The sequence below is a fragment of the Nematolebias whitei genome, chromosome 3 (assembly GCF_014905685.2).
Source record: "Nematolebias whitei isolate Nwh7 chromosome 3, NemWhi1, whole genome shotgun sequence".
NCBI lineage: Eukaryota > Metazoa > Chordata > Actinopteri > Cyprinodontiformes > Rivulidae > Nematolebias > Nematolebias whitei.
The window spans coordinates 44,104,609-44,116,568 of record NC_056500.1 but is presented as its reverse complement, the minus strand read 5'-3'; the positions used below and the strand labels follow the sequence as shown (position 1 = coordinate 44,116,568).

The 11,960-nt window shown below is 45.1% G+C and overlaps 1 protein-coding gene across 1 annotated transcript in view; it reads left to right on the top strand.

Annotated features, from left to right (window-relative positions):
• The window catches only part of polq (polymerase (DNA directed), theta), an 81,466-nt gene that overhangs the window by 30,227 nt on the left and 39,279 nt on the right, over window positions 1–11,960 (top strand). Inside the window, exons 17-18 of the mRNA XM_037674352.1 lie at window positions 5,629–5,753; window positions 6,080–6,323. Coding sequence (XP_037530280.1) covers window positions 5,629–5,753; window positions 6,080–6,323 — 369 coding nt within the window. The remainder of the gene's footprint in view (window positions 1–5,628; window positions 5,754–6,079; window positions 6,324–11,960) is intronic.

Sequence of the window (11,960 nt, the reverse complement as noted above, 5' to 3'; positions counted from 1 at the left end):
TTGTGATCTTGTAACACCTGACACTGTTGCTTATAAAAAAAAATCGGTATCGGCCAAAATCGGAATCGGCAGTTCAGGCTTTCAAAAAATCGGTGATCGGTGATCGGCCTGAAAATTGAAATCGGTGCACCCCTACATCAAAGCGGACAGCTTTTCAGCGCTGGTGTACAGAGAAGGGTGTAGAGGCCACCTCATGTCCATTAGGTGGCATACTGTCTTTTCTGCAGCAGCTGATGGACAGAAATTTGTATCCAACACGTTTAAAACGTACGCTGCAGCCATCTCTTCCTGACACAAAGGTTTCTGAGACAGAACAGGTTTTAATCATCCGCTGATGAAGCGTTTTCAAAAAGGGGTACAGAGACGCAGGCCTGTTTCACACCCACTTGTTCCACAGTGGGATTTAATACTGGTCCTGCAGGTCCTGATCAAAGCTCCATTTGAGTCTTGGGATCAGGTTCCACTTAAATTCTTGTCTCTTTAAACAGCCCTGCTGCTGGTTTTAACATCCGTTAAGAGAGCGAGTGTTTTATCTGCCCTCTCTTTCGCTCCGTCATGTCTCAGAATTCAGGCTGACGGCAGCTCAGCTGATTTTAGACCAACCCAGCTGTTATGCCTAAAACATCTCAAGCTCTTTTAATCAAGAGTGATATCGTTGGAGGGGTCCCCCCCCTTTCACACAGATCAGAAGAAGTAGCGTCTTTTTATCTCCTCTGTCCTGTGCGGGCGTTGACGGGTTACATAGCGTGCACAGCTGTAATGCGTCAACATTTGTTTGTGCATTATAGAGATGCATCTGCAGGTCGTCCGTTATCCACCCAGCGCTTGTCACACTGGCTGTGTGAGGCCATTTCTGAAGCCTACAGAGCTTCAGATTTAGAGCCTCCTGAGCACACTCGACCAGGGGTATCGCATCTTCGACTGCTTTGCATAATGTATGTCAATGCAGGACATTTTGCACTGTGGCCGCGTGGTCAACACCCTGCTCATTTATTCGCTTTATCTATGTAATGTGTCGGCTCGTTCCATGACACATTCTGTCTTTAGTGTTTTACAAAATGAATATTGTTGTTCATGGAACTCTGCTTTACTCATATCTGTCTGCATGCATTACAGTGTGAGATGTTATCAGTCACAAGTTGTGACTGTTATTTGGGTTCTATTGTCACTAATCAGTTTCACGACTATTGTTACCAATCATTTAATTTGATTAATAATCAGCTCTCCTGTTATCATTAATCTGTTCATACGGTTCAGCCGTAAACCGGTTGGTTTATGGCTCCGTTCAGCACTTTTCCCTCCCCGTTAAAAGTTTTCCGGGGCGTTCATGCATTCAGAACGCATAGTTACACAACATCCGTCTGTGCATGGCACACATAATTACGCAATGCATAATTACGTACATGGGGAGCTGAGTGGCAAGACGTTTTTTGGGTAAGCTTCTGCTTCATACGGTGTTCAAATGGACCCAGTGAGGCGAGGACCACATCTGCTTCGCCCTTAACCCATCAGCGACAGCGTTAAAGGGCAAAGCCTAAACGAAATAGAACGTTGGTTACGTACTGTAACCCCAGATTCTATGAGTATAGGCCTAGCCCTTTAAGCGTCGGGCCTCACTGGCTCCTAAATGGCTGAAGAAAAAGCTTTTTTGGGAGCCGATTTCCCGCTCAACGTAATTTATAAGGACCGGGTGGGGCCCACTAAATTGGCGTGGACTAAATTTTTTCAGTGCAATGCTACGCATAACGGGATAAAACCTCTGAGCGACAGCCTTAAAGGGCTACGCTTATACTCATAGAATCTGGGGTTACAGTACGTAACCAACGTTTGTGCCAGGGGACTGGATCTTTGGGATGAACCAGTCTTTGCCATAATGTATTTTGGGGTTTAAAAGCCACAGGGACATTATGTTTAGAAAATAAACGTCTCAGTTTCTCTGATACTCCCTCAACATACGGAATGACCACTGGTGTGGGTCTGGGTTCCTCCTTTTCACCTGATGGCTGACTGGAGTCCTGTTTGGGTTTCTTCTCTGCTTTCAGGAAGGCCCAGTTAGGATATCCACATTGCTCTAGAGCCTGTCTTGTGTAGGATTTCTCCTTCTGCCTGGCTCCCGAGTTAGTGGGGATGCTGTCTGCTCTGTGATACAGAGTCCTGATGACTCCTAACTTGTGCTCCAAAGGGTGATGGGAGTCAAACTGCAAATACTGGTCTGTGTGGGTTTGTTTGCGGTACACCTCGGTTTGCAAATGTCCTCTATCATAGACTGAGACCTCACAGTCCAAGAAAGCCAACCTGCCATTTTTTTTTACATCTTCTCGTGTGAACTTGATTTATTTATCCACAGAGTTGATGTGGTCAGTAAAATGTTGGACTTCCTGAGATTTAATTTTAACCCAGGTGTCGTCAACATACCTGAACCAATGACTTGGTGGTGTCCCTGAAAAGGACGTCAAGACTCTCTTTTCTACCTCCTCCATGTACAGGTTGGCAACAATAGGAGAAACTGGAGACCCCATAGCACACCCATGTTTCTGCCTATAATATTGCTCCCCATATGTGAAGTAGGTTGACTGCAGGCACAGTTTCAAGAGTTGACACAGTTGTTCTGTGGAAAGCGTGGTCCTGCTGCTCAGAGTGGTGTCTGATTTTAATCTTAAACTGACCACCTCTACTGCATCATCAACAGGAATGCACGTAAAGAGTGATGTGACATCAAAAGAGACCATAGTTTCATCAGTCTCCATGATGACATCCCTCACCTTATCCACAAAGCAGCAAACTGGTAGATCCACTCTGAGAAGGTGCTATTTAAGAGACTGAGCTGAATACAGCACCTCAGACTGAGGAAGTCTCTTGGATGAGAGATGAAACGTTTCTATATTTTTTTGCTTTGTTTTGTTTTTTGTTTATTTTGAATGTCCAGAGGACCAGATTGAACTTTTTTGGATATTGTTTTAATCTTTTTTTTTTTTTTTTCTTTGTCCTGTCCGGCATTGTGACACTTAGAATTATTGTCTGAGTGTCAAAGTGAAGCCCAACAGATTTACTTTCACAAGCAGAGCATTATGGCTGGCCTTAATGCTCCACTTGATATATAAATTAAATTTTATTAGAATATGCTTTGGGTTTGTGTAATGGACACGGGGACAGAAAACAAAGAAGATAAAGCAGAAAAGTGAGAGAAGAGTTAAAATGTAAAGAAGGAGATAGGAATAGAGGAGAGAGAGAGGGGGATAAAGAGAACACAAATCAACATCATTGAAGTCTGCCTCTAGACCTGCGGAAAGAAAAAAACAAAAAAACAAAAATACCCCCGACAAAACCAAGAAACCACAACAACAAACAACTTATATAATGATAGTTATAACATCATTAGAAAGTATTTTATACAGTACATGGTAATACAATATATATTTGATGGCCACCACAACCCAACTGAGTGTGTATCTGATAAACACCTGAATCTAAACACCTGTGTGAGCATGCTTATCACTATAAGGTTTCTCATAAAAATGTTCAATAGTGGATGTGGGGACCCATATACCCGTCCCCACAGGACACGAAGGTAACACAGGGAAGACCGGAACCACAGACACACAGCGGCCCCCAAGCCTGGAACTCCGGTAGTAACCCAACAGGGACACCCGCACCCCCCAGAGAGAGAAGCAAAGGGAAGCCCTGGGCGATCCCCAGCGACCACAATGCAGAAACCCCCAGGAGACCATAAAGACGAGTCAACAAGCCCCGCCGGCAACACGCCCCTCCAGAGTGGATCCAGCCATGGACACCAAGCCCCGAGTCCCGAGGTCATACCACCCCCCGACAGAGCCAGGGCACCCAGGCCCCAGCAGGCAGCCACCAGGGCGGGCCCGCACACACCCCACCACCCAGCCCCAGCTGCTGAGAGCCTCCAATGCACCGGCGGCAGGGGAGCCCACCACCGGAGGGGGAGCACGACCCACCAAATGGGGGGCCAAAACTGGTCCAAGAGAGGGGTGCCACCCAAAACCCAACCTGAGACAAACAGGCACACACAGACAGCCCGACAGAGCCTCTGTTGGGCCATCCATGCGCCCCACCTGCCCAACAGTGACCGCAAGCAGGCCCCAGGCCGGGGGCCAGAGCAGCAGGGAGGAAGGTCAGCCCAGCGCACCAATGCATCCCTAAAGCCCCACACCACAGGCCCGGAGAAGCCCCGGCATGCCACCTATGCCCCCCCCCCCCCCCCCCCCCCCCCCCCACCGCAACGCACCCACCCCCCACCCTCCGCCCCCCCCCCCCCCCCCCCACACACACACACACAGCACCCCGCACCGTGAATGTCACATCAGGCCGACCAACCAGCACTCCGTCGAAGTGAAGCCACGCCCCCGACCGTCGCCACGCACTACCAACGACCACACACACACAACGACAGCTGACCTCCCGCCAGAACCCGTCAGCCACCCCAGCCAAAGGACTGGCCATCAGAACCAGGGACCCTGATCAAAGGATCCAAACAATCCAGGGAGAACCGGAGCACCAGCCCCACCCCCAATCGCCCCCAAATGCCCAATACCCACCCAAAGCCCAGACCCCAACCAGGCAGCCTACACCCCCTCCCCCGACCCCAAATGTCAGACAGAGAATGAGGGTTTAAGAAAAGCTGGAAGACCCAACTCCTCCCTCCCCCACTCAAATAAGATGTTGATGCATGTTGTTATGTAGTGCGTTTAAAATGGGGGGGGGGGGGGTGAGGTGGAGACTGGCACAGACCCACCCCCTCCCCAGAGAGCAGGCAGTGCCCGTTCACCCCCCCAACTCTTGCCCAGAACCCTAAATGTCTACATGCTACATATGAGAGTGGGCACAGGTCCCGGAGGTGAGAATGATATAATGATGTAATCTTTTGGTCAGTCGTCAGGTTTGCTTTCTATCCTGGTCAGTTCATGTACCTTTACTAGAAGCTTACATGAATCTGATTTGGGTGGCAGTTCACTTAACTTCGTTCTGAATTTCATTATTATGTGCACATTGATTGAAAACACTGAGGTCATTATCCTGATGCATGCTCAATAATCCAGGTAGAAAATCTACAAAAGATAAGTCAGGTCCTCTGGACGGTTCAAAAAAACAAACAAATTGTAGAAACGTTTCGTCTTTCATCTGAAAGACTTCTTCAGTCTGAGGAGCTGCATTCAGCTCAGCCTTATAAATATCACCTTCTCATAGTGGATCAACTGGTTTCTCTGCTGGATCAATGACCACCGAGGTCATGAATAAAAGTTAGCGAGAGGTGATTTTGTCATTTACATACCCATTCATATATTTGACCTGTGTATAAATAAAGGTATTTTTGCTCATTTTTGGTTCGCTTGTCCACGTGATATGTGATTGAAAATTGTATTGAGCAGATTCTAGATTAGTTTAAATAATGATGGTTTCTTATATGTATACTGTAAATGATTTTGTAACATTTCACCCCAGCTGCTGCTTGTTGTCTCATTGAGAGAGTTTGTGAGCATGTTCTGTGTTGTTCAAACTGTTTTATGTGAAGAAGATTTACTTTGGCTCAGAACCTCAAATAAACCAGTCCTGTTCTGAGGAAATGTCCACTGAAGAACCATCGTTTAAATCTCTCCACAGGTTTTTCACGACTCTTGTACTACAAGATCTGGTCAACGAGGTTCCTTTGGGAGCTGTTGCATCTAAATACAACTGCAGCCGTGGGCAGCTACAGTCTCTCCAGCAGTCTGCTTCCACATATGCAGGTACTTACTTCTGAGTGTTGTCTTGTGTGGTTGCACAAAGCACATGTTTCAGAAATCAGCAGCATTACACTGTTTAATATTCTGGGTTTAAACTCTGAACATGAATACAGTAAATGAGAACAGTAACTCCAGAATTAGGAATGATTGTGTCATGTATTCTAGATGTCAAGTTGCTGTAAGATGGTTCATTATGTTTTAGTGTCAGAAGCAGCTTGGATATCAACCTGTGGCTCACATGCAGTTTCTCTGGATCAACATTTTATCAACACAGTCTTACATCCAAATAAAGAAAACCAGGACAATTTACATCTTTCTCACCCCCTCAGGTATGATAACGGTGTTCTGTACGCGTCTGGGTTGGCACAACATGGAGCTGCTTTTGTCTCAGTACCAGACCAGGCTGAGCTTTGGAGTCCAGAGGGAACTCGTCGATCTCGTCAGGGTTTCTCTTCTGAACGCGACACGAGCCAGAGCGCTCTACGCTCAAGGCCTCTGCACTGTGGCTGAACTTGCCCGGGCCTCTGTAGCTGATGTGGAGAAAGCTTTGCGGAATGCGGTCCCATTCAAGAGGTCGGTGTGCACACATTTGTGTTTATTCCAGTAAAATTTACTATCATAATAAAGAGAACCAGAATATCAATCCATAAAAGAACCGTCAGTACAAACACACCTTAGCAAACAGAAAAATAGAGATTTGACTGTCAAACCCAAACTGATTTATCTCCTGGAGCTTAGTACTATTATTATAAATAATCATCTGTCACCCTCTGAAAGTGCCTCTTACCCAATAACAAAGATAAAAAAATAAATCTAAAAAAGTTAAATCTGGTCCTCTGGACATTCAAAAAAACAAAACAAAGCAAAACAACAAAAAAATGTAGAAACGTTTCGTCTCTCATCCAAGAGACTTCCTCAGTCTGAGATGCTGTTTTCAGCTCAGTCTCTTAAATAGCACCGTGTCAGAGTGGATCAACCAGTTTTGCTGCTGACAACCAAAACCAGCTGATCACATGCTCAAGAAGGACCATCAGCCTAACAATGGATCATTAGCACCCTGATGGCTAAAGGCTCTGGGTAGTAAGAAAGCACTTCCAAATGACTGGGCTACTACAGCAATAGTAATTAGAGAGACAGGTAGGAAGGTACTTGGTGTGTCATCTGGACAGAGAATGGATGATAAGGAAACCTGGCGGTGGAATAATGAAGTGCAGGATGCTGTTCAAAGAAATAGATTAGCCAAGAAGAAATATGACAGTGAGAGGACTGAAGAAAGGAGACAGGAATATAAGGAGATGGGACGTAGACAAAGAGGGAAGTAGCTAAGGCAAAGCAGAGGGCGTACAATGAGTTGTTTGGGAGACTGGACACTAAAGAGGGCGAGAAGGACTTGTACCGATTGGTAAGACAGAGGGGTAAGGCTGGAAAGAATGTGCAGCAGGTTAGGCTTATTAAAGATAGGAATGGCAATGTTCTAACAAGTGAGGAGAGTGTGACAGAAAGATGGAAGGAGTACTTTGAGGAGCTAATGAATGAAGAGAAAGAAAAGTAGAGGTCATAGAAACTGTGGACCAGGAAGTGGGAAAGATTAGTGAGGGTGAAGTCCGTAAAGCTATGAAAAGAATGAAAAAGGGGAAGGCAGTAGGACCTGATGACATACCAGTGGAGGTTTGGAAATGTCTTGGAGAGATGGCAGTGAAGTTTTTGACTCAAATATTCATTGGCATATTCAAGGGTGAGGAATGGAGAAGAAGTGTGCTGGTGCCCATTTTTAAGGACAAAGATGATGTACAGAGTTATAGCAACTACTGGGGAATTAAGTTGATGAGCCACACATTGAAGATCTGGGAGAGAGTTGTGGAAGCAAGACTTAGACGAGAGGTGACTATCTGTGAGCAGCAACATGGTTTCATGCCAAGAAAGAGCACCACAGATGCCATCTTTGCTTTGAGAATGCTGATGGAGAAGTACAGAGGGGGTCAGAAAGAACTCCATTGTGTATTTGTGGTTTTAAAAAAAGCATATGACAGAGTGCCAAGAGAGGAGGTGTGGTATTGCATGAGGAAATCTGGAGTGGCATATGGCAGATGAGGTCAGGCAGGAATCCCCATGGACTATGGACAAAAACTTCATAAGTGAATTTTCTGACTTTCTGTCTGGAATACTGCTAAATTACTTTAATGTACATGTTTGCTATCCTGACAAGCCTTTGGTGCAGGAGTTTCTAAATCTGATACAATCTTTCAACCTTGTGCAAAATGTTGTTGGTCCAAGTCATCAACAGGGTCATACACTTGATTTAGTTCTGTCTTACGGTTTATCTGTGGTTAATCTGGAAATTGGGAATGCTATTGTTTCAGATCACAAACCCATTTCATTTGAAACCTCTGTTATTCATGAGTATCAGAAATCCCTCGCTCCAGCCAAGAGTTGTTGGATATTTAACTCTTCAACCGCTGCTCTTTTTTCCTCTGCATTCATTACTGATGCTGTCTCAGTCTCTGAAACCTCTTCCTGTATTAGTACGCAGGAGCTGCTCAGTAGGCATTATGCGACCTGCTCTAAGTTTTTTGACCTTGTGGCCCCGCTAAAAATCAGGCGACCAAAGCGGGCACCACACCCCTGGTTGAACACGACCACTCGAGCAGCCAAACATCTATGCAGGAGAGCTGAACACAAGTGGAAAAAAGGACAAATTACAGGTTTCTTTTATTATGTTAAAAACATGTTTGAAAGATTATCAGAGCATCGTTAAATCTGAAAAGAACAAATACTTCTCCCAAATCATTGCTTCAAACAGTTATAATCCCCGTGTTCTTTTTAATACCGTAAATTCCATTTTAAACGTGCCTCAGTCTGCCAGCATGGAGGCCTCTGTTGACATCTGCAATGACTTTACCAGATACTTTGCTGATAAGGTAGAGTTGATTAGGTCATCCATCCCCCAGTCCACAACTGATCCCTTTGTCTTTGTCCCTTGCTCAGCTGTCTTCAGACAGTTTGAACCCATTTCACTCCCATTTCTAAACAAAGTCGTTGGTAAGATGAAACCCTCCGGTTCCCCTGCTGACTCCATTCCTGCGTCGTTTTTCAAAGAAGTTCTTCCCACGATTGGTCCCTTTGTTCTTACTATTGAAAATAGTAGTATTGTAACAAGTGTGGTTCCCGATGTTTTCAAACATGCAGTAGTTCATCCGTTAATTGAGAAACCTGGACTTGACCCTTCGCCTTGCTCAAATTTCAGACCAATCTCAAAACTTCCCTTCCTGTCCAAAATCCTGGAGAAAATAGTTTTCATTCAATTAAACAAGTTTTTGAATGAGAACAGAATCTTCAAGATTTTTCAATCTGGTTTTAAGCAATTCCACAGCACTGAAACAGCATTAGTAAGGGTTTGTAACGATATATATATATATATTTTTTTTTCATTTAGCCTTTATTTATCCAGGTTAGTCTCATTGAGCCACGAGAACTCATTTTCAAGAGAGACCTGTTTAGGGAGCACATGGTGGGGGTTAAGGGCCTTGCTCATGGGCCCAGAGTGGGGCGAATGAGGGTGGGGGCAAGTGTGGGTGTTTCACCTACCCCACCCACAATTTTGATGTTGTCGGGGCCGGGGCGTGAACCGGCGATCTTCGGATCACAAGCCCACCTCTCTAACCTCTGCGCCACCACTCCCCCTCTTGATATCAAACGATTCTGGTCAATTTGTGGTACTTGTGCTCCTGGACCTTACTGCTGCTTTTTGATACTGTTGACCACAGTATCCTTATATCACGGCTGGAACAGTGGGTTGGGATCACAGGCGCTGCATTAGAATGGTTTCGCTCATACCTGAGTGGCAGGAGTTTCTGTGTCAAGGTTGGTAATAATATATCCGCCTCATTACCTCTTTCTTGCGGGGTCCCACAGGATTCGATTCTTGGCCCCTTCTGTTCTCACTTTATTTGCTTCCACTGGGGTCCATCCTGAGGAAACATGGTCTTTCATTCCATTGCTATGCTGATGACTGCCAGATCTACCTGCCTGTGAAACCAGCGTTTGCTCCATTCACCCTCTGTTAAAATGTCTGGACGACATTAAGGCCTGGATGGCTTCAAATTTCTTAAGTTTTAACAATGAGAAGACTGAAGTCATTGTCTTTAGCCCTAGCTCAACTGCCGCCACTGATCCTGTCAACCTGGACTCTCTTCAGCCCTATCTTAAGCAGTCTGGTAAAAATCTCGGGATGGTTTTAGACTCTGACTTCAAGTTTGACAAACAAATCAACTCTGTTCTGCAGAAAAGCTTCTTCCAACTCAGACAGGTAGCTAAGCTCAAGCTTAGCTACCTGTTGTCCAGACCTGACCTTGAGAAACTAGTCCACGCCTTTGTCATGACTCGATTGGACTATTGCAATGCACTCTATGCTGGGGTCAGCCAGGCCTCCATTTCTCGTCTTCAGCTCATCCAGAATGTTGCTGCTCAGCTTTTAACCGGAACTCGTAGGTCTGAACATATTACACCAGTTCTGTCCTCCCTTCACTGGCTCCCTGTTCGTACAAGGATAGTCTTTAAAATTCTTCTGTTGACCTTCAAACGCTTAAATGGCCTCGCACCCCTTTACCTCTCTGAGCTTCTGGAACCTTACGTTCCCTCTCGGGCCCTGAGATCATCTGATCAGCGGCTTTTGGCTGTTCCATAAACAAGACTGAAGCTCAGAGGAGATCGGGCTTTTTCAGTCATGGGCCCCAAACTCTGGAACAACCTGCCCCCCAACATCAGGCAGGCCACCTCCATTCCTCACTTCAAATCTCTGCTTAAAACACATCTGTTCTTGCAGGCATTTCACACAGTGTAAATTGATCTAGTGGGTTGGTTTTTTTTTTTTATCTGTGACCCTATGTTTTAAATGCTTTTTTATTAATTCTTCAGTTATTATTATTAGTGTATTGTATTTTTTTCTCTTTAATTTTACTCTCATTGATTGTTGTTGTTGTTGTTAAGCACTTTGATAACAGGTTCTGTTTTAAATGTGCTCTATAAATAAAGTTGACTTGACTTGACTATGATGTTTGCAGATTACATTGTGATCTGTGGTGAGAAAAAGAAACAGGTGGAAGAGAACTTGGAGAGGTGGAGGTATGCACTTGAAAGAAGAGGAATGAAGGTCAGCCGTAGTAAGACAGAGTACATGTGTGTGAATGAGAGGGAGGAGGTGGAACAGTGAGACTACAAGGAGCAGAGGTCACAAAGGTGCAGGACTTCAAGTACTTGGGATCCACTGTCCATGAAAATGGGGAATGTGGTAAAGAAGTGAAAAAGAGTCTAGGCAGGATGGAATGGATGGCGAAAAGTTTCAGGAGTGATTTGTGACAAAAAGGTGTCAGCAAAGGTCAAAGGAAATGTTTACAAGACAGTGGTGAGACCAGCTATATTGTATGGTCTGGAGACAGTGGCAATGACAAAAAGACAGGAGAAAGAACTGGAAGTGGCAGAAATGAAAATGTTGAGGTTCTCCTTAGGAGTGACAAGGATGGATAAGATTAGGACTGAGATAATCAGAGGTACAGCACAGGTTTAACAACTGGGAGATTAAGTTATAGAGGCCAGACTGAGATGGTTTGGATGGGTAAGCCACAAAAGTTTATAGCTAAGGATGCTGGCTGTTCACAGAGTGCTGTGTCCAAGCATATCAATGGAAAGTCTAGTGGAAGGGCAAAATGTGGCAGAAGATGCACCAGCAAAAGAGATGACCGTGGGCTTCAGCAGATTATCAAACAGAGAAGATTCCAGAACTTGGCAGATATCCAGAAAGCTTGGAATGAGGCGGGAGTCACAGCTTCAAAAACTATCACATTCAGACGAATCCGGAAGATGGGCTTCAACTGTTGGGTTCCTCGGGTCAAGCCAGTTCTGAACCTGAGCCAACGTAGGAAGAGTCTCTTTCCAATGAAAGTAAAGTGTGCCTTTCATTTGGAAATCAAGGTCCGAGGGTTTGGAGGAAGAAGGGTGAGGAACAGAGCCCATACTGCTTGAGGTCCAGCATAAAATATCCACAGTCAGTCATGATTTGGGGTGCAATGTCCAGTGCAGGTGTTGGTAAACTCTGCTTTCTTAAATCCAAGGTCATCGCAACAGTCTACCAGAATCACAAAGTTTGTTTTCTCAGTCATCCAGGTATATAACAACAAAAAAGGTTGAATCATGTCATCTGGACTTCGTTTTTTT